General features: G+C 37.9%; 1 protein-coding gene across 6 annotated transcripts in view; it reads right to left on the bottom strand.

Annotated features, from left to right (window-relative positions):
• klhl5 (kelch-like family member 5) overlaps positions 1-20,244 on the bottom strand; it is an 82,411-nt gene that overhangs the window by 22,539 nt on the left and 39,628 nt on the right. For all 6 annotated transcript variants that reach the window (XM_055205638.2, XM_055205637.2, XM_055205639.2 and 3 more), the window contains 4 exons: positions 10,285-10,467; positions 6,866-7,002; positions 5,560-5,756; positions 1,939-2,151 (listed from right to left, as the gene is read on the bottom strand). In XM_055205638.2, the coding sequence (XP_055061613.1) occupies positions 1,939-2,151; positions 5,560-5,756; positions 6,866-7,002; positions 10,285-10,427 (690 nt within the window). In that variant the 5' untranslated portion in view covers positions 10,428-10,467. The remainder of the gene's footprint in view (positions 1-1,938; positions 2,152-5,559; positions 5,757-6,865; positions 7,003-10,284; positions 10,468-20,244) is intronic.

The raw sequence follows: 20,244 nt of genomic DNA, 5'->3' as shown, positions 1-20,244 counted from the left end.
TTGGAAAGAATCAGTAAAGCTAATCTTTCTTTTATAAATCTGATTAAACTAAAGACTCTTCAAAGATATAAGGATGTCATACTACTCTATAGGTACTCCAGATTAACAACAGAAATGCAGAAACAGCATGTGTTATGTGAGCTTTAATGTACAATAATTTTTGGACTTGAAGGAGCGGACCCCTTAACTTTACATTTAGACATTTTCTATAATAACTGAAAATTTGTTTGTCTAAAAAATTATGGACATATGCATCTCGAACGGCTTGGGGGTGAGTAAATCATGGGTTTAAAGTGCACCTATTTCATTGCTAAAAACAACGTTATTTTGTGTATTTGGTATAATATAATGTGTTCGCGTGGTTTATGGTTAAAAAAGCACATTATTTTCCACATACCGTACATTTTTGTAGCTCCAGATTTCACTCTCTTCCTGAAATTCACAGATTTTGTACAAAACTCATCGATTTGAAAATGGCTGTGTCCCTGATTGTGAGTTGAGGAGTGATTTAACTCAAACTGCAACAAGTCGCTGTTTGTTTATTTACTTCCATCATTGCTGGTCTTCTCAAATCATACACAACAAGTTTCTGTTTTTTCTTCGTTTGTGGGATAACTTGCCAAGCTGCTTCTTAACTGATGGCCACACTGCTACTGTGGATACACACGTGGATACTGGCTACTAGCGGTCTGCGCGTATGTTTGCACGGACGCGGTGACGCGGATGACGACTCAAAGGTATAAATGAAAACCGAAAACCGACGCGGAACCTACCCCGTCGCGGCTATGCCATAGACCTACGCACAACTTTAACAAGCCCTTAACTCGCGTCATCGTTAACTTTGGGGTTTGTACCTTTTGCATATCGTTAACATGTACTAATACACACCTACACACCAAAGGAAATGTAATATAAAATATATATATATATATATATATTTTTAATATGTAATACAAACCAGCATTATGTATTATCGGCGCCTGCAGAGGGTGCCAGCGGACCCGCGATTGTTATTTTTGCTTTCATTTTAAATTAATAAAACACCTACTTTTGACCAAACAACATTTAAATCCATTTAAATCTTTCATATTTGTCCAATTCTTTATAATAGAAATGATACAGCCACTATAACTCCTGAGCAAGGACATGCAGATATTAAATCATGTAAACTCAAAGTGAGGGTTTAAACTGCTGAGACGCTTAACATGTGAATAATTAACAGATAAACACAACCCGTCTGAGACTTTATATGAGTTCCCAAATGAACATTTTTGGAACAAAAAAGCACACGCAGAAGTGAAGCCCAAACAAAAAAGCGCACAGAGTAAAAGACTCAATATAATGCATGCACTGTAAAAGGTTTATGCTTTATGCTGATATCACAACACAGCATTTCACCTCAATACTGTACATTTTTATCTCACATCGCACGAGATCTCATCACACCCCTAGTGACCACACAGTTGACGGTACCCATTAACTCTTCCATAGTAGGTAAAAACAAATGCTGTGGAAATCAGTGTGTACAGTCAACTGGATGCATAGGAGAACTGTGGCAGGTTCCTAAGATGTTTAACAAACTACCTTCAAACCCGTTTCAAGTGTTTTGCATTCAAGTAGATAGGAGCTCTATTTGCATGACTAGAAATAGCAGTCTGGGGACGGCATCAAGATGGCCGCAGAGGACTTGCTTAGGACTTTGGAAAATGTCAAAGGCTATTCAGCATTTAGCGATTGACAAACTTACTACATGCCTACTGAATAAACGTATTAACGAATAAAACGAATAAACGTATTGATACATGCAGATCAGTGAATTTCTGATGTAGATGTATGGCAGTCCAATCAGGTACAAGCACAGAAGAATAAAAGGCATACTGTACTGTATTACCGACTGACTTAGTGATGGACAGATAAAGGGCTGAAAACCCAACAGACCTGTGGTTTAAGCAGAGGTAGGCGGATGTGAGCGAGGAGGTCTGGGAGTTGTGATTGACGGTTGGGTGCATCATGTCGGACCCAGCTAAGCAGGGCCGTTACCACGGTTTCCTCTTCTGGAACGTTCATGTCATCGGAGGCTAACAGCTTTTCTACCTCACACGCCGGCAGGAGGAGAAACTCCTGATGCCTCATGACCTCCATAAAGTGCTCCTATAGAGACAGAGAGAGAGAGAGAGGTTAATAGGAAACAGGATGTGGTCGTAACATTAACATTCATTGTACTGCAAAGCATCAGACTTTATGTGCATGCGTGCGTGTGTGTGTGTGTAAGCTTTCTTTGTGAGAACCAATTTTTTGTAAGACCATCAAAGTGAGAATAAGGAGAGTAATGCGAGGACATTTTGACCTGTCCTCTCTTTCTGGCACCCATTTAAAGGGCTGTTTGAGGGTTAAGACTTGGGTTTAAGGTTGGGGTTAGAATTGGGTTATGGTTGGGGTTATGGTAAGAGATAAGCTCAGTAATATGGTGGCACATTGATAACATCAAATCTCATTGGTTCTCATGTTTCGTGATAAGACATGCTAAAAGAACCAATGAGAACCGATGTTTCCGACGTGCTGCCATATCTGATTTTGCAAAGCTGATTTGTATGTTTACAATAATACAAAATGATAAATCAATAAATAAGCTCAAAATAATAATATTTTTTTTTCAAAAATGTATCGTATCGTCCGAAGACATATACTGGGGTCATTTGGATTTTAGTGATGTATGTATGTGCTTTTTGGCAATCACAGCACAGCCCTTTCAATCCAAATAAATAGATGTGGGGTACAAAGTGGACAAGCAAGGGCAGCAGACATCATCACATTGTTGGAAGAGGGATGGCAGGGAAAAGGTGAAATAAAAAGCAAGGCGAGAAAAGACAGATAGGAAACAGAAGCCGTGACGGAAAATCAGGCAAGTTTTCAACACAGTCTCCATGACAACCCCCCTGTTGAGAACTGTGGGCGGGCTATTATGGGTTATATTTTCTTGAATGAGTTTCCCTCTGGAACACTGGAACATCAAATGCAGAGCGGAAAATGTCCAAAGAGGAACAGTAGCATGTCCAATTAAACACATTCGCACTGTTCGGGAAACTTTCCTGCTGTAAAAAACAGCCTTAATAAATGCATAGGGGTTTTTTAAACCAAAATAAAGATTATTTTTATGAACTTGGGGTGGTGTCTACTTAAATAGAATTTGAACTTGAATACAGGACAATGGTGACACCCACATAAAAATAATCATTATTCTGAAGTTGAAAATACTGCTCCTTTTACTCACTTTTTTCACACTCTACAATTAAATAATGTTATGTTTACTGGTAAAATCAGATGTTTGGCATTATCAGGACCCACAAATATTTACCCATTGCATTATTATACATTACATTTTATAGTTATAATTACAGTGGTTTGATGTAGTACTGTCTCTGAACTTGTAAACATTTTCTCACACAGTGTTTCTAATGCAGACATTAGTTAGGCTGTGCCGGTGCTCACTGTCTTCTTTCTCCGGCTAATGCAATTAAGTACATGATGAGAATACATTATCTAAAATGCTTTGACAATTCATATTGCTTAAAATAAATGCGATATGGTGATTTAAATTATGTAAGCGCTTTTACTTTGAGTAGCGCCGCTTTAAATGACGTTCGCTCTTTTAGTGTGCGCTCCGGCTTTAGATGAGCTCAGAAAGCGTGTCAAAATTACTTTTCCCAAACTTCTCAATTCCGCAAATTCGGTGTCCATTTTATTACTCTCATGTTGTTCTCATGCGTCGCAACGCATTCACTTGAATGCCAGTGTTTACTCTCATCATAAAGCCCTCCTGTCTCTATAGATGACTTGCGGCCCTGTCATACACCCGGCGCAATGCAGAGCAATGCGCGATGCAAGTGCCTTTTTCTAGTTTCAACTCAACGCAATGATCATTTTCACGTTTATCGCCACGTTGTTTAAATAGCAAATGCATTTGCGCCCAATATTGCGCCCATGGGTTCTGGTCTCAAAACGAGGTGTGTTCAGGCGCATTTTTGGCGTGTTGCTATTTTGAGGCAACTAAAATAGACTACGCCATTGACCAATTAAAACCTGGTCTAAAGTCTAAAGTATACGGCGCAATAGAGTTCTTGTTATTTAATGAACGCGTTAGAAATATGCGCCTATAAACGGGATGACAAGGCAGGTTTGCTTATTACACACATGGATGCGCATCAGCACAAAAAGCTTTTAAATATGAACAATTTAAGGATTAAAATGTAAAAAACTATTATTGAGTCTCTTGGACATAAATAAGGACCAATTATGAGACGTTAGAAGGCGTAAAGAGCTGCTTCACCTGTAGTCTGGTAAGTAAATTAATGCGTTGCTTTAAACAAATGCATCTAATTTTAAATATTTTTTAAATGCTTTCCCACAAATTTATTTTATATGATGACTCTGAACCTGTGGATATGGTGAGATGAGAATTTTTTTTTAAGTAATGCTTTTAAAAAAACATGGCGCTGTCCGAGTGCTGAAACGCTTCGGCTCTCCGCACGTTTGTAAATTCTTTATCTCTTGTTTGTATTTTTAGAGTACAAACCTTTTCTTGCATATTTGCAAATTATTTTATGAGATTACAATGATTATGTAGGATATCAATTACATGTACAGCAATTAAAAGCCTGCTATTTTTACTTACATGACTAAAAGAAAACAGCTTTTAAAGGTTTTAATAAAAAAATAAAAAAGTCAATACAAGTGAAAACGACACAATTATTTAACATTAATCTTAAATTGGGGGTCTTCTTCCTCCGCTTAGGTTTTTAGTTTACAAAGTCCGTCATCTAAATAGGGATTAGACACAGCGCCAGCGCAACTGGCTTTTAAAGGGGATCAGACCTGAAACTCTCATTGGTTTATTGCATGTTACGCCCCAAACACACCCATTACTCATTAGGAGAATAGGAACAACCCTTTTTGACCCTGTGCTCGGGGCAAAAACCATTTCTCCCGTTGTTAAATTAGCAAAAGTGGATTCGGACACGCCCGTTTAGACCGTGCGCTTTAGACAATGTGCTTAGATCGTTAAAATAGGGCCCTATATCGCAAATCATATAGATGCAGTTTTATATTTTAAATCTCGATACAACATGTATCGTTACACCCAAAATGCACATCCACCGACACAGAGATGGACGCAGGCACCTACAGAAACTGCTCATATGGGTACAATATTGAAGGCTGGAGTCGGTCCAGTATGTTATAGTTCAAGCATATCATATAGGCTTATGCACAATAGTGGCACTATAATTCACTTCCATGTGTCTTGGCTCGGTGAACTGCAGCAGATCCTTCAGAATGTGTTATTTTGGAAGGAAAGGTAAACACAGGAGGAATGAAAGGTAAAAGATAAAAGTAGAAAAAGGAGGTTAAGACTGGGTGTTCACAGATGATAAAAAACAAAGGGGTTTAGTGTTCTCAAAACTTCCGTTTTGGAAGTAAAAACTCTTTTTGGCTCTGCCAGCCTATCGTTTGTGCTAATTAGGAGAGTGCATAACAACTGTGTGGGTGTGTGCAGAGCCTCACCATAGTGTAGTTATGTGCAACCTTATGGAGATCAAAACAGCCCTGGGCATCTGCGAAAGAGCGAATGCCCAGACAGTTGGAAGGATGAAGCTGTTTCATTAGGTAACTGCAACAGGCCTGAACCACTGCAGATAGCTGCAGAAGGCAAGACGCAGACAGCAAACTCTCAATAGTATCCTCCCTCAACTCCAGACGCCCTACAGAAAAAAGAAAATTAGCAAAAATTGCTAAGAATTAAACTAAATGCACTGATAGCGTTTGTCTTTGCACACATTGTCTACGTAGATAAAGCACCAGATTTAAAGGGGACATTTCACAAGACTTTTTTAAGATGCCAAATAAATATTTGGTGTTCCCACATATGTTTTATCATATAAATAATTTATTAGAAAATGTTAAAATTGTCACTTTGTAGGTGTGAGCAAAAATGTGCCGTTTTGGGTGTGTCCTTTGAAATGCAAATGACCTGATCTTTGCACTAAGTGGCAGTGTTGTGGTTGGATAGTGCAGATTAAGGGGTGGTATTATCCCTTTCTGACATCACAAGGGGAGCCAAATTTCCATGACCTATTATTTCACATTAGTGATGCACCGATGTATCGGCCGCCGATATTTATCGGCCGATTTTTGATGAATTTGAAACCATCGGCATATCGGCAATAGCACGAGAAAGGCTGATACCGATTGTTTATTAATTAACTGCATAAAGAAATCCATTATATTCAAAAAATGAGTTAATGTTGTTTATCAAATAAATGCTGAATAGCAAAAACCACCTTTGAAGGTTGTCATGCTGTCTTATTATATTTGTTTGAGCTTAATTTGTGCCTCTCTTATTATGTTGGTCAGTTGAATGTTAATTAGATCCAATCCATGTTCAGTAAAAATTATTTAATGCAGAAATAAACTAGCTATTAGACCAACTGTATAGTATTGTATACAAGTGTTTAATATCGGTATCGGCATCGGTATCGGCCAGAAGTTGTCTGTTTAAATCGGAATCGGTATCGGCCCAAACAAATCCTATCGGTGCATCCCTATTTCACATGCTTGTGGAGAATGCTTTACCAGAACTAAGATACTGGGTTGATCTTATTCACATTTTCTAGGTTGATAAAAGCACTGGGGACCCAATTATAACACTTAAACATGGAAAAGGCCAAATTTTCATGGTATGGCCCCTTTAATAATCAGCAAAATGCAATTTAGATCTTCATTAATTTTAATTTCATAAATTACTGCTTAATCATGATCCTTATAATGTGCCTGTCTAACAAAAAAACAGCGTCTGAGAAAAGCATTTTACCTGTGTAAGCATACTGCACCAAAACCCATAATGCATCTGGGTCCACACCCTCCATTTTGACCTCCTCTTGTTTGGCCTCTCGGACATCACTGGTGAACATGGCCGCAAAGTAATCAGACACTGATGAGAGAACCAGTCTGAGACAGAGAGAGAGAGAACATCATCTAAGCCGGCATGTCTTCTGGATCACTAAAGAGACACATTTGTATTCCAGGTAAGGCATTAAAGTTAGGAGATATATAGAGAGCGAGATTACTGTAAGAGACAGGATTTGTGGATCTGTTCACTGAAGCATGGTAAAATGAGGATTTCCTATTCTAATCCGGCTCTGCTGACAAAAATATTCACATACAGACGTTTGGTCAAAGCTTGAGGCTTTAAATCTATTACCGTACACTTATAGACAAAATGCTAAGTTCTGTTTAAGGGAACTGTTTGCGTGTTTATTTGCCATATTGATCGTCATTCATTTATCGCCATCTCTGTTTTGATCATAAAACTGCAGTTTACTTGACGTTTGTTTAAAAACACTTGACATTTCTTTATTTAAATTTCTTTTAGTAGATGTATAGTGTAAACACCACAAGTTTAATTTCTCATACTTAGTCCAGTGAAAAAATTGTGTATAGTTTTGTGTATGATGTGTATGAATAAATAATAATTAAGGACAAGTAACAAGAGAATAAAAGAGAGAGAGAGAGGAAGAGGTAGAGAGATAAGTGAGACTGAAGTGAAAGTACATTAACGAATGTGAGACCCGCTTAGCAGCGGAGTAACACTCAGCAGTTACCTTCCATCACTCCCCTTATGTTCATTTATCACACAACAGATTGATTTTAAAGCTTTACCACGCTGTACACACACACACACACACACACACATTAATATAGCTCAAAAAGTTCTCTGCTTTTTACTCTTATTAGAGTTTCACTGGATAACTGATTCAGCTTCTTTGTAAGTTCTTCCTCACACCAGCCAGACACTGTTTGTGTGTGTGTGTGTGTGTGTGTGTGTGTGTGTGTGTGTGTGCGTGAGAGCAAGAGAGAGAGAGAGAGAGAGAGAGAGAGAGAGAGAGATTTTAAGTAAGCATTTTAGGTTACTGCTGTATAAATGTTTATGTGTGTGTATGTTTGAGTCTTAAAACAAGGTTTAAGAGACAGCGTTTAAGTGAGGATTTAAAACAAACAGCAGAACCATTGAGTACAACAGCTTAATACGCATACTTGTGAGAGAAAATTTCTCTACGAAAATCAAAAAATGTTCCTGTAGCTCAATTGGTAGGGCATTGCGCTAGCAATGTAAAGGTCATGAGTTCAATACAAGGGAACACACATAAGCCCTTTTCACACAGACATTCCGTAAAATACACGGGAAAGGCATCCGGGATTTTTCCAGGATACTTTGATTTTTTGTTCATTCACACTGCCATGATTACCCGGCATCTGATGGTCAAGCCGGAAATAGAAAGAGAAGTTGCCCATCAGTGTAAATCGTAGACTAAGGCCTAGTCCACACGGACATGGGTATTTTTATAATTAGAGTTTTTCCTCCAAAAAAACCCGTCCACACATGCTCGGTTTAAAAGAAATCTCCGTCCACATGAAAAAGAAAAAAAATCCTATCAAGCACTGTCAAGAGCCTGCCACACTAGCAGGCGGCGATACAACCCAAATTGTAAAGCCACCTTGGCCAATCAGCAGCCTTACAAAAAGTTATTATTGGTTCCTGAAAGCGGAGATTTGGGCTACGTTCGCCATTGCACAGAATCATTAGCAAACAGTCAGCGGCGCACAATCTGATGTCAAACACAGCGGATACCAATTTTACTGTCTACATGACAACACTGCAACCGGCATTTCTTAAAATCTTCACCCTGGCAGGGGTTTTCAAAAATGTTTGGGTTCAGTACCCTGATACTGCGTTTTCGATTGGACGAACGACCAAACTGCTTAAAAAAACTCACAGTTATAAAAATGCCCGTGTCCGTGTGGACTAGGTCTAAGCAAACACGAGACCGAAGGTGGAGCGGCATTTACTACACAAAGCCGTAGTTCACTGACAAGCTGGGCCACATTGTAAGTAAGTCTTCTTGTTACAAACAGTTACCAGTGTTTGTGTGTGTGTGTGTACCTGGTAATTATCACGTTGTGGGGACCAATTGTCTCCACAAAGATCGGAATACCAGTGTTTTTTTGACCTTGTGGGGACATTTTGATGTCCCCATGAGGAAACAAGCTTATAAATCAAACAAAATGATGTTTCTTGAAAATGTGAAGTAGTAGAAGGGTTTCTGTGATGGTTGGGGTTAGGGAATGGGGTAGGTAAGGGGAATAGAATATACAGTTTGTACAATATAAAATGCATTACGTCTATGGAATGTCCCCACAAAACATGGAAACCAGAATGTGTGTGTGTGTGTGTGTGTGTGTGTGTGTGTGTGTGTGTGTGTGTGTGTGTGTGTGTGTGTGTGTGTGTGTGTGTGTATGTGTGTGTGTGTGTGTGTGTACTCATGCATCATTATAAATAAAACACCAGCAACTGCCTTCAGCTGCCTGAGGCAGTCGTACAATCAGCAGAACTAAACAAAGAGGGTGAAATGATAAAAGGGAGGATGAATATACAAAAGAACAAAAGAGAAGCAGAATGGCAAGGTGCTGATATAAGCATACACAAGGCAAGCTCTTCAATTAAAAAAGTATAAAAAGCATTCTTCAGCATTCACCTCTGGGATTGCTTAATTTAGGTATAAGGAACTTTTTCATTTACTGAAATGATTTACTAACTCTGATTTTAAAGCTTGATTTGAGCCACGTCATGGATAGATTCTTCTATGAAATGTAAAGTGTCTGACAGACTGCACGGACATGCTCTGATGTATTTGAAGTCCACTTATACTCTTTAGTGAAACCAAAGACTAAAGCTATCAGGAAGACCTCACAGTCCTATATTACTACAAATTGTGAAAGTAGCAATGCTTCATATCCACGCTATGGCGAAGGAAATCCCATCTTTTAGTTAAAGTTTTAGTGAAAAATAATGATTCTCTGGAGGAGGGACATGTGCAGTAGCTCAAGCAACCTGGAAAAAGTGGGGGTTTTAGTACAACTAGAGCTGTAGAAACTAAATTTATGGTACAGTTAATGTCAGGTTTAATTGTAGGTTGGAAATACATTGTATTACCCAAGAAAGCATTTTTACAGATAGTGGTACTATTTAAGTAAAAAGGAGTGTCAATTGTAAGACTAAAATACCTGCCCGGAGGTGCTGCAAACATGGCCAGCAATGAATTTCTTTAAAGGGACCTTTTCAGGACATCAAACTATCAAGCATTTTTATTTGTGTTCTTCATGATGATTTCTGTCAAAGCTTACATTTTATTGTGCAAACCACTGGAAAGCTTTGTAATGTGTTTTTCTTACCTGTGTGCTGGTATTCTGCGTTCCCCAGCGAGAAGGACAACATCACACAGCTTCCTGGTCCTCAGGTAGGTCTCCATGCGTCTGAAGGTGTGTTCGGCGTGACTGTGTGCCTGGAAGTGTTCATCTGATACACACGGCTCCATCGACGCACATGAGGACAACGTCGCAGTGCTGTTGGACGTCCTGAAAACACATGTGCACATCGTATTAGAAAATTCACGTTGGAAATTTGAACAGAACTGGGACAATATGACCTGAAATAAAGAATATCTGTGTGCTAAACAGGGCTGAAAAATATAGTAATAGTAAAAAAATTATGGAGTTGGCAAGTTCATTTCTGTGAAGCAGTTTAGACTGTCTATATAAATAAAATGATTCATGGATGCTATAACTCAGCCACATCATCACTCCAAAATGTACACAGAGTTCTCCATTTGACATTTTTATGTATTTACAAAAAAATTGTGAAATATTGCTGTCTGTATTACTGAAATATTACTATGTATTTCTATAATAATAATAATAAGTGTATTTCTTCATTACATTTTAGAATAATGAATGGCTTTGCTATAGTAGTTTGGTTATAAATGGTTTCTCTGATTAACAATTTTAAAGGGATAGTTCACTCAAAAGCGAAAACTCATCATTTACTCACCTTCAAGTTGTTTCAAATCTGTTTAAATTCCTCTGTGCTAAACACAGAGGAAAGGTATTTGCAATCAGCAAGGAAGCAGGAGCACCATTAACTTCCATAGTAAAAATAAAAAAACTATGGAAGGCAAGGGTGCTCCAAAACTGTTTGGTTACAAATGAAGAGTTTGGCTCCAAAACGCAATAAATGCCATTTAAAAAAAAAATTTATCAACAAAATCAGTATTGTATCTGGTCAGTATTAAAAAGTAAATTCATTTTACGCAAAATCCGATATCCGCCGTGTTATACCGTTATCTTTTCTCCCTTCTTTCCAAACCACGACAAAACGTTTTCTTCATCTACTTTGTACTTCGTGATCAACAAACAAAACAAACAAAACAAAATAATACTTTTTATGGCATTGATAAACCTGTGGTGGTTTTCTGTGGCGGGGAAGAAACGTAAGCCATCAAAATCTAATAATTTACGTGAGAAGCACTCAGGTGAAGGAAAATGCCGGCTGTTGCTTGTTTTCACACGACAGCATCAAGCTTTTGTCATGCTTACTTATGAAAAATGTCTATTATTTTACGCAAAGTCTAGAATTTTTTATGTTATTGTGACCTAAAGATGCTATGTGAAACTTTGTAAAAGAAAATGGTGGTTTTCATCTTGTCACTTTCTTGGTATAGAAAACACATTTTTACCCAAATTAGTCAAAATGAATTTATTGCGTTTTGGAACCAAACTCTTCAAATTATCTTTATAGCAGAACAAAAAAATTCATACAGGCACAACTTGAATGTGAGTACAAGATGGCAGAATTTTCAATTTTGGGTGAACAATCCAAAAATCCAAAAGCTAAACTGATAAAAGAAAACAGGAATGTCATCAACTTACTTTAAAAGTGGCACAAGCTTTCCTAGCTAAATTAAAGCGATGCACACTCACAATTATCCACACATGCGCACGATCAATGAATGTATAAATATAAAGGGCTTTAGAGAGCTGTTAGTAATTAGCTTTGATGATGAAGCTGGCCATGAAATATACAAAGCAATTTAGCTGGTTCCCAAACGGCTGTCGTCTTCACTTTCTCTCTCTCTCTCGCTTTATCGCCGGCTTCCTGTCATTCCTGTCTCTCTTTCTCCCTCACCGCAAATTGCCTTTCCAATCCCCGTATTTCCCCTGTTCACACTTATCTTCTCTCTCACTGCCTCTCTTAATGGTGCTATTGTGAACACATCCCTTTAGTACAACACTTTTGTCTACGATCACAGGATGGGCTTTTGACTCATCCAGGATCTCTGAAAATGAATAGTGCTCGCTGTAATTAATCACAATAGTCGGCAAGTGAGCCTGCGGAGAAGGTGATAGTTAACTTTAACTGTTTTGTTATTAAGATGAATACAAACTGTAGGATGAAAATAAAATGCATTGAGCGGTGTTAAAAACCGAGATGTCAGGTCCTATACAAGCTTTGAATCCACCATGCTAGTGGACTCTCTTCTGAAAAATGAATCAAAAAGATTGATGAGTCATTCTGCACAACAAAACAATTCTGTCCAATCAATTGGACCGAAAAATGTCACTCCCCCAACACCATCCACAACTAATTAGCATGTAGCAAAATTATTGTTTATGGTAGTCACATAACTACAGCCTATAAACGGGTTTCATAGGACCCACAAATCTCTGGGGTTTCCAATTGCTAAGCAGTAGAAGAAATATCTACGTTTTTGTGACCCTGAAATCCAAGTTAAAACCTTAAAATCTAATTTTTTGATTAGGAGCATCAAAGTTGGATTTCACCTTATGATTTTACATTAATTTTAATCTTTGACATCCTCTTACTCAGTCAATATTACATTATGTAGGATAATTATATATGTAGAAAACAGCAAATCACAAAAAAATGACTCACAGGCAGGGTCACATTTAAACCACAATCTCTCATCCATTCAGATGATGATCATATGAAAATCCATTCAATTCAAGTTAAAAATGTAAAGCGTTAATCAAAGTGATAATGGAGGTTATTCACTCATACATACACACAGCTTTCAATTACACCATTTGAAGAGAAGACAGATGGTAAGGTGATGACGAGAATGAGTGTGAATTCATTTGAGCTTTAAGTTTGCAATCTCATAAAAGCAATTAAAGACTCATTCAAACAAGTGTTAAGAGAGAGAGAGCAAATGTGCATAAAGAAGAGTATATGGAATAGAGGGTATGCACATGACGTCACCGTCGGCGAGAGGGACTGCGGTTATGCCCACTGAGTGGCAAAAGAAAGAGCGGCAGCATTTGAGTACAGCGTGACATAGACGAAAACACGGTGAAAACGCATCGAAATGGGAAAAAGCTGTTGTGCGATAGACTGTACTAACAGATTAACAAGAATTCAGAGCTATCGTTTTACAGACTGCCACAAAACACCGAAAGGAGAAGTAAATTGATCGTTCATTACAACTAGTGCTGCACAATTAATCGCATCACAATCGCGATGTCAGCCTGTGCGATTATATGACAGCAAAATGTTGCAATTATATTAAATAAATAAATGTGTGGACTGGTTAACACAAATTTTCTGATAACAGTTTGATGATTTTGCTGTTTAAAAAAAGAAAGAAAAACAAACACAAAAGAGGCAGTGCACGTGTGGCATGCACGTGTGTGGTGTGCGTCGTCACTTATACCAGAGCGAAGATGGATGCAGAGGAGGTTGACAGTGATCTGGTAGCTAAAAAAACCCTCTATGTCTGTTGTATGGCAGTATTTTGGATTTAGGATTACTGACACTAAGCAGTTGCTACATCACGTGGCAATATGAAAACATTTCTAGTTTTACAAATACACATTTTAGCTAAACTGTGTGTGGATTTTCCTTAAAACCCATCAAGTTGACTCATGATACCATTTAGTATAATCGCAATCGCACATCTCAATATTAGCATCAATAACCGCCATGGGAAAAATTATCCAAATCGTGCAGCCCTAATTACAACGTCCACAAACCACAGGTGGGTTGACAAGTTGCTAGGGTCACTATCAAGCAAAGATTTTACATCCTACTTAAAGGCGCTCTAAGCGAATCGGCGTGACGTTACTTTTTGTTGATGTTTGAACTGTTTTCAAACAAACGGAGCGTAGCTAACTCCTCCCCCTACCTTCCATGCTTACATTTATTGGCTGGAACACTTTGTTATCGTTTCTAGTGGTAGGATTTCACCACTTTGTTGTTTTTGCAGTTTGTGGAGCCTGGGCTGTCTACAGAGATTGCGTTTTTTTACAGTTTGATCAGTGGACAGGCAGCAAGCAGATAGTGAGGAGATGTTTGCTATATGTAACAAAAAATGTTTTATGGTCTATAACGCGTGAATTTGCTTAGAGCACCTTTAAACATATTTTTTCAAATATTTGTATTTTATCCATGTTTTTCTTTGGAAAACATACGATTCCGAAGCATATTATCATAATTTTTACTCTATTACATTTCATAAATAATAAGTTTTTGTTTTACATTTAATATTTAAGTACATTAACATACTTTTACTCAAGGAAAAGTACACAATTTGAATGTAATTAGGTATTAAATAAATTTTAATATTTAACAGTATGATTCTATGCTTTAGAATGTAGTGAAGTAATGTTTTTCCCAATACAAACAAAACTAATAAAGCACAGATGCTTGCAAAATGTAACTAATGTAACTAAGTATTGTCCACCTCAGCTATCAAGTCCAACTAAATTCAAGCTGATAATAGTCTGTTTTACTGGCATTTTCGCAGCAGCTGCTATGAAAACCAACCATTTTGTTAAACGTTTGCCACTCAACAGGGCGAGTTCCGGCGTGGTCACTTGGAAAAGGGACTTAAATGCATACCCTCTATTGACAGCGAATGAAAAGATTTAAAAAAGAATGTTTGTTCAAAAATGTTTGTAACTCTCAAATATCATATGCACGTTCAAAGTAGTCACCAAACGTTATTGGTCTTGTTACTCAACACCTCATTTTTTTAGAGGTACAAATTATTAAACTATTTATATTGGAGAGTGATACAAAGTTTAATCTGTTTCTTACACAAATATAGCTAAGGCATTGACCTTGCTTGTGAAATCCAGGATATAAAGTCTCATAATCTATGAGATTATAATCTCATAGATTATGAGACTTTATATCCTGGATTTCACAAGCAAGGTCAATGCCTTAAACATCAAAGTTTGAATTTAAATCTTTGTTTTCCCCAGAGTACATATATAAAGTTTTAACTCAAAATACCCCACAGATAATATATTATAGCATGTTAAAATTGCTACTTTGTAGGTGTAAGCAAAAATTTTAAATGCTCATGAGCTGATGAAATGCAAACTATGATCGCAGTAATGGTGGTTTGTTGAAATTGAATATCAATTGTGCTGTCAATTATTTTTTCGCTTTCTGCACTAAATAGCAATGCTGTGGTTGGATAGTACAGATTAAAGGGCATTATTATTATTATAATAAGATCCCCTTCTGACATCACAAGGGGAGCCACATTTCTCATGCTTGCAGAGACTGGTTTACCAAAACTAAGTTCTGGGTTGTTGTTTTTTTTCACATTTTCTAGGTTGACAGAAGTACTGGGGACCCAATTATAGCACTTAAACATGGAAAAAGTCACATTTTCATGATATGTCCCCTTTAATCATTGATTTTTCTTTCATTTCAATCTTTGACATGACCTTACTCAATCAATATTAAAGATATCAAGCTCATATTTTCACAGAATGTTCTTTACAATATGCAGGATGCTTTATAAGTAGTAAGTATGAGACCACACATTTTTAGTTTTGGGAGAAAAGTTCCTTTAATGGAGACTTTTTGAAAAGAGGGAAAATGAACTGTTTGGCGAGATAAACTGTAGAGATTTCCTCTTCAGTGCTTTAATATTAAGTTATTGGTAGCGAGTTTCCACCCTTTGGCTCTGAGTGCCAAAATGACTTAGTCTCATATGACATTAGAGGCTGGAGGCAACATTAAACACACACGCTTGCCTCTCAAACACAGCATGCACAAGAGCAAACTCACAATTCTCCAAACACGACCAGCATAAGTAAACATTACACACGGCTACACGCAATCACACAGGAGAAAAGCAGCAAGTTATCTGAAAAGGGCCAGATAAACACCTGCCAGTTCTTGAACATCCCCAGCGGGCAATCGTCCCTTCATACAGCATTTGCACAGTTTTTCTCACTCGCTCACTGTCCTTTATCTCAGACTATCCTTCCTCTTTATATTTTACATTGACTATTTCTACTGTCTTTTCCTCATACCCTCCTTGAACTGTTCCCACTCTTGAGAATCCCTCAGTCTTCCGTAGCCTCCGGGTCTCTTCCTTTAATCACCTTATTATTGCACTCTCTACGCCATTGTTGGTTTCCAGTCACCTTCACGTTTAACTGCTCTCTCTACCGCTGTTTCCCTCTCTCATTTTATGAGTCTTCTGATCAGTCTTTGGGAGTAACAAACTAAAGCCAAAAGCACACTGTACAGCTCTTTACGACTGTTGCCTTTCCGACTGTGATATAATCCCAGTGAGATCTTTAGGAAAAGCCACCGCACGCTGTGCAAAAACAGGTTTTTATGCCAGACCAGACAATATACAGTATTGTTCAAAATAATAGCAGTACAATGTGACTAACCAGAATAATCAAGGTTTTTAGTATATTTTTTATTGCTACGTGGCAAACAAGTTACCAGTAGGTTCAGTAGATTCTCAGAAAACAAACAAGACCCAGCATTCATGATATGGGCAATTAGTTGAAAGGGGTGTGTTAAAAAAAATAGCAGTGTCTACCTTTGACTGTACAAACTCAAAACTATTTTGTACAAACTTTTTTTTTTTTTCTGGGATTTAGCAATCCTGTGAATCACTAAACTAATATTTAGTTGTATGACCACAGTTTTTTAAAACTGCTTGACATCTGTGTGGCATGGAGTCAACCAACTTGTGGCACCTCTCAGCTGTTATTCCACTCCATGATTCTTTAACAACATTCCACAATTCATTCACATTTCTTGGTTTTGCTTCAGAAACAGCATTTTTGATATCACCCCACAAGTTCTCAATTGGATTAAGGTCTGGAGATTGTGGGCTGGCCACTCCATAACATTAATTTTGTTGGTTTGGAACCAAGACTTTGCCCGTTTACTAGTGTGTTTTGGGTCATTGTCTTGTTGAAACAACCATTTCAAGGGCATGTCCTCTTCAGCATAGGGCAACATGACCTCTTTAAGTATTTTAACATATGCAAACTGATCCATGTCCCTGGTATGCGATGAATAGGCCCAACACCATAGTAGGAGAAACATGCCCATATCATGATGCTTGCACCTCCATGCTTCACTGTCTTCACTGTGTACTGTGGCTTGAATTCAGAGTTTGGGGGTCGTCTCACAAACTGCCTGTGGCCCTTGGACCCAAAAAGAACAATTTTACTCTCATCAGTCCCCAAAATGTTCCTCCATTTCTCTTTAGGCCAGTTGATGTGTTCTTTGGCAAATTGTAACCTCTTCTGCACATGCCTTTTTTTTAACAGAGGGACTTTGCGGGGGATTCTTGAAAATAGATTAGCTTCACACAGACGTCTTCTAACTGTCACAGTCTGGAGTTACTTACAGGAGTTACTTACAGGTAACTCCAGACTGTCTTTGATCATCCTGGAGGTGATCATTGGCTGAGCCTTTGCCATTCTGAGCCTTTGCCATTCTGGTTATTCTTCTATCCATTTTGATGGTTGTCTTCCGTTTTCTTCCACGTCTCTCTGGTTTTGCTCTCCATTTTAAGGCATTGGAGATCATTTTAGCTGAACAGCCTATCATTTTTTGCACCTCTTTATAGGTTTTCCCCTCTCCAATCCACTTTTTTAATCAAAGTACGCTGTTCTTCTGAACAATGTCTTGAACGACCCATTTTCCTCAGCTTTCAAATGCATGTTCAACAAGTGTTGGCTTCATCCTTAAATAGGGGCCACCTGATTCACACCTGTTTCTTCACAAAATTGATGACCTCAGTGATTGAATGCCACACTGCTATTTTTTTGAACACACCCCTTTCAACTAATTCAACTAATTGCCCAATTGCACAGCCTTAAGAGTGTGCATATCATGAATGCTGGGTCTCATTTGTTTTCTGAGAATCTACTGAACCTACTGGTAACTTGTTTGCCACGTAGCAATAAAAAATATACTAAAAACCTTGATTATTCTGGTTAGTCACATTGTACTGCTATTATTTTGAACAATACTGTACAAAGCCACGATTTGCTTCACATTGACATTATGTCCATATAGATGGTTGATTTAGGTTCAAAATACATAATCTGATACAAAACAATAAAAAAATTGCCCCTTCAGTAAGATTACCATGTTTTCCAAAGGGTGACTTGACGGTACAGTAGTTAGTACTTTAAATAGGTATTGTAAATGTAAAAAGAAAAAATAAGTAAGAAAAAAAATGGTCCTTAGCCGTCACTGGGGTGGTACCCTTTCAACATGTACACCTTTGCACCTAAAGAGTCTATATTAGTAGCTCTGTAACAAAAAGTGCATATTAGTACCTCAAAGGTAAATTTTAGTACCTCATACTGGTACCAAATGTACACATATCTGTACTTAAATGGTACATATTAGGACCTTTTCAAATGGTACTGTCCCACTGACAGCTTGAGGCCATTTTTTGACCATTTTTTCTAAAAGTGCTGCAATGATTCTGCGTCAATCAGTCCAAACACTTTGACATTCAGTACTTAAATATGACAATTTTAAATATGTATATTCATACATGATCACTGGAGCTAAGGTTAAAGTGAAGTAAGGAGGTTTTCAGGTCCTGATTAAGAGCTAAGCCTCTGCAGGCCAATTCAGAAGGGATCAAGCAAATGTATCAGATGCAGAGGGATTTTGTATTTTAGTGAAGTCTGTTAAACATTAACACAATCTTATATCAAACAGTATCTTACAAGACTCTGCATCTCATTCTACAATTAGACTTACATAACACATACATCTTTTGACAACTTTATGCACAGGAGGGATCAGGCGCACATAGGGTTGCAAAATTCAGGAATTTTAAAGGCTGGAAACTTTCCATGGTAATTATTGGGAATATATGGGAATTAACGGGAATATATAATTTGAAAATATTGCAGAGTTGCCTATAACAGGGAACTTAAATGTTGTTTTAAACCAAATTAAACTACAAGATTTAATGCAATTTCAGTTGAATTTCTACCCTGCACATTCTTCATTCACATGCACACAGCTTACTGAAGGGGCATTGAGGCCACACCCCCTGCATGTACTTGCATAGAGACAGAGCGCAGTTATGCAAATTTGAAAACCACGCCCACCGAGGGGGAAACAATCCAACCGTCTTCATTGACTTTGTGTTGCGAGAGACCCCCACCTTGTCATTTCTGGCTTATAACAAAAAACAGAATAATGCCTAAAAGCTGCTGTCTGACAATATGTACAGCTAACAAGCCAAAGAACCCAGAAATAAGTTTTTATAAGCTGTCGAGCCGTAAAACCCTGCCTTTAAGGAGAAAAAAAGTGGATTGCCGACTACATTTCCCCCAGTGGACGCAGTTCTACTAATAGGAGTACTATGAAAAGTTGCCTGTTTCCACTTTTGTGTCGTTTTTTGAGGTCGACAGCTTAGAAAAACGTATTTCTGGGTTTTTTGGCTTGTTAGCTGTACACCTTGTCACACAGCAGCTTTTAGGTATTATTTTGTTTTAAAGTTTAATCTGTAAATAATTTTTTTTAAATAAAGCTGTCGACCCCAAAAAACGAGCATTTAAAGACAAAAAAGTGGAAACAGGCAACTTTTCACAGTACTCCTATTAGTAGAACTGCGTCCACTGGGGGAAACGTTGTCGGCGATCCACTTTTTTCTCCTCAAAGGCATATTGTCACACAGCAGCTTTTAGCCATTATTCTGTTTTTTGTTATAAGCCAGAAATGACGAGGCGGCAGCCTTTCACAATACAAAGTCAATGGAGACGGTTGGATTGCCCCCCCACCGGTGGGCGTGGTTTTCAGGTTATGACGCACTGCGCTCTGTCTCTATTCTTCCATATCATGCACAGATAATTTCTTAAATTCTGCACACAAAAGAATGTCAAAATGTCCATCTTTGCATGTATTCACTTAATTACATAAATTTGTTGAAAACTTCCTTGTGCTGTGTGTAAGCTAGTGTGCAACAACATTATTCATTGGTTAGACAAATACAAACTGAGAAAACATTTAGGTGAGGTCATTTTTAAAAGTAG

This window comes from Misgurnus anguillicaudatus, chromosome 3, assembly GCF_027580225.2.
Source record: "Misgurnus anguillicaudatus chromosome 3, ASM2758022v2, whole genome shotgun sequence".
NCBI classification, from domain to species: Eukaryota; Metazoa; Chordata; class Actinopteri; order Cypriniformes; family Cobitidae; genus Misgurnus; species Misgurnus anguillicaudatus.
The sequence above is the reverse complement of the archived record's forward strand: the minus strand, read 5'-3'. Positions and strand labels throughout refer to the sequence as shown.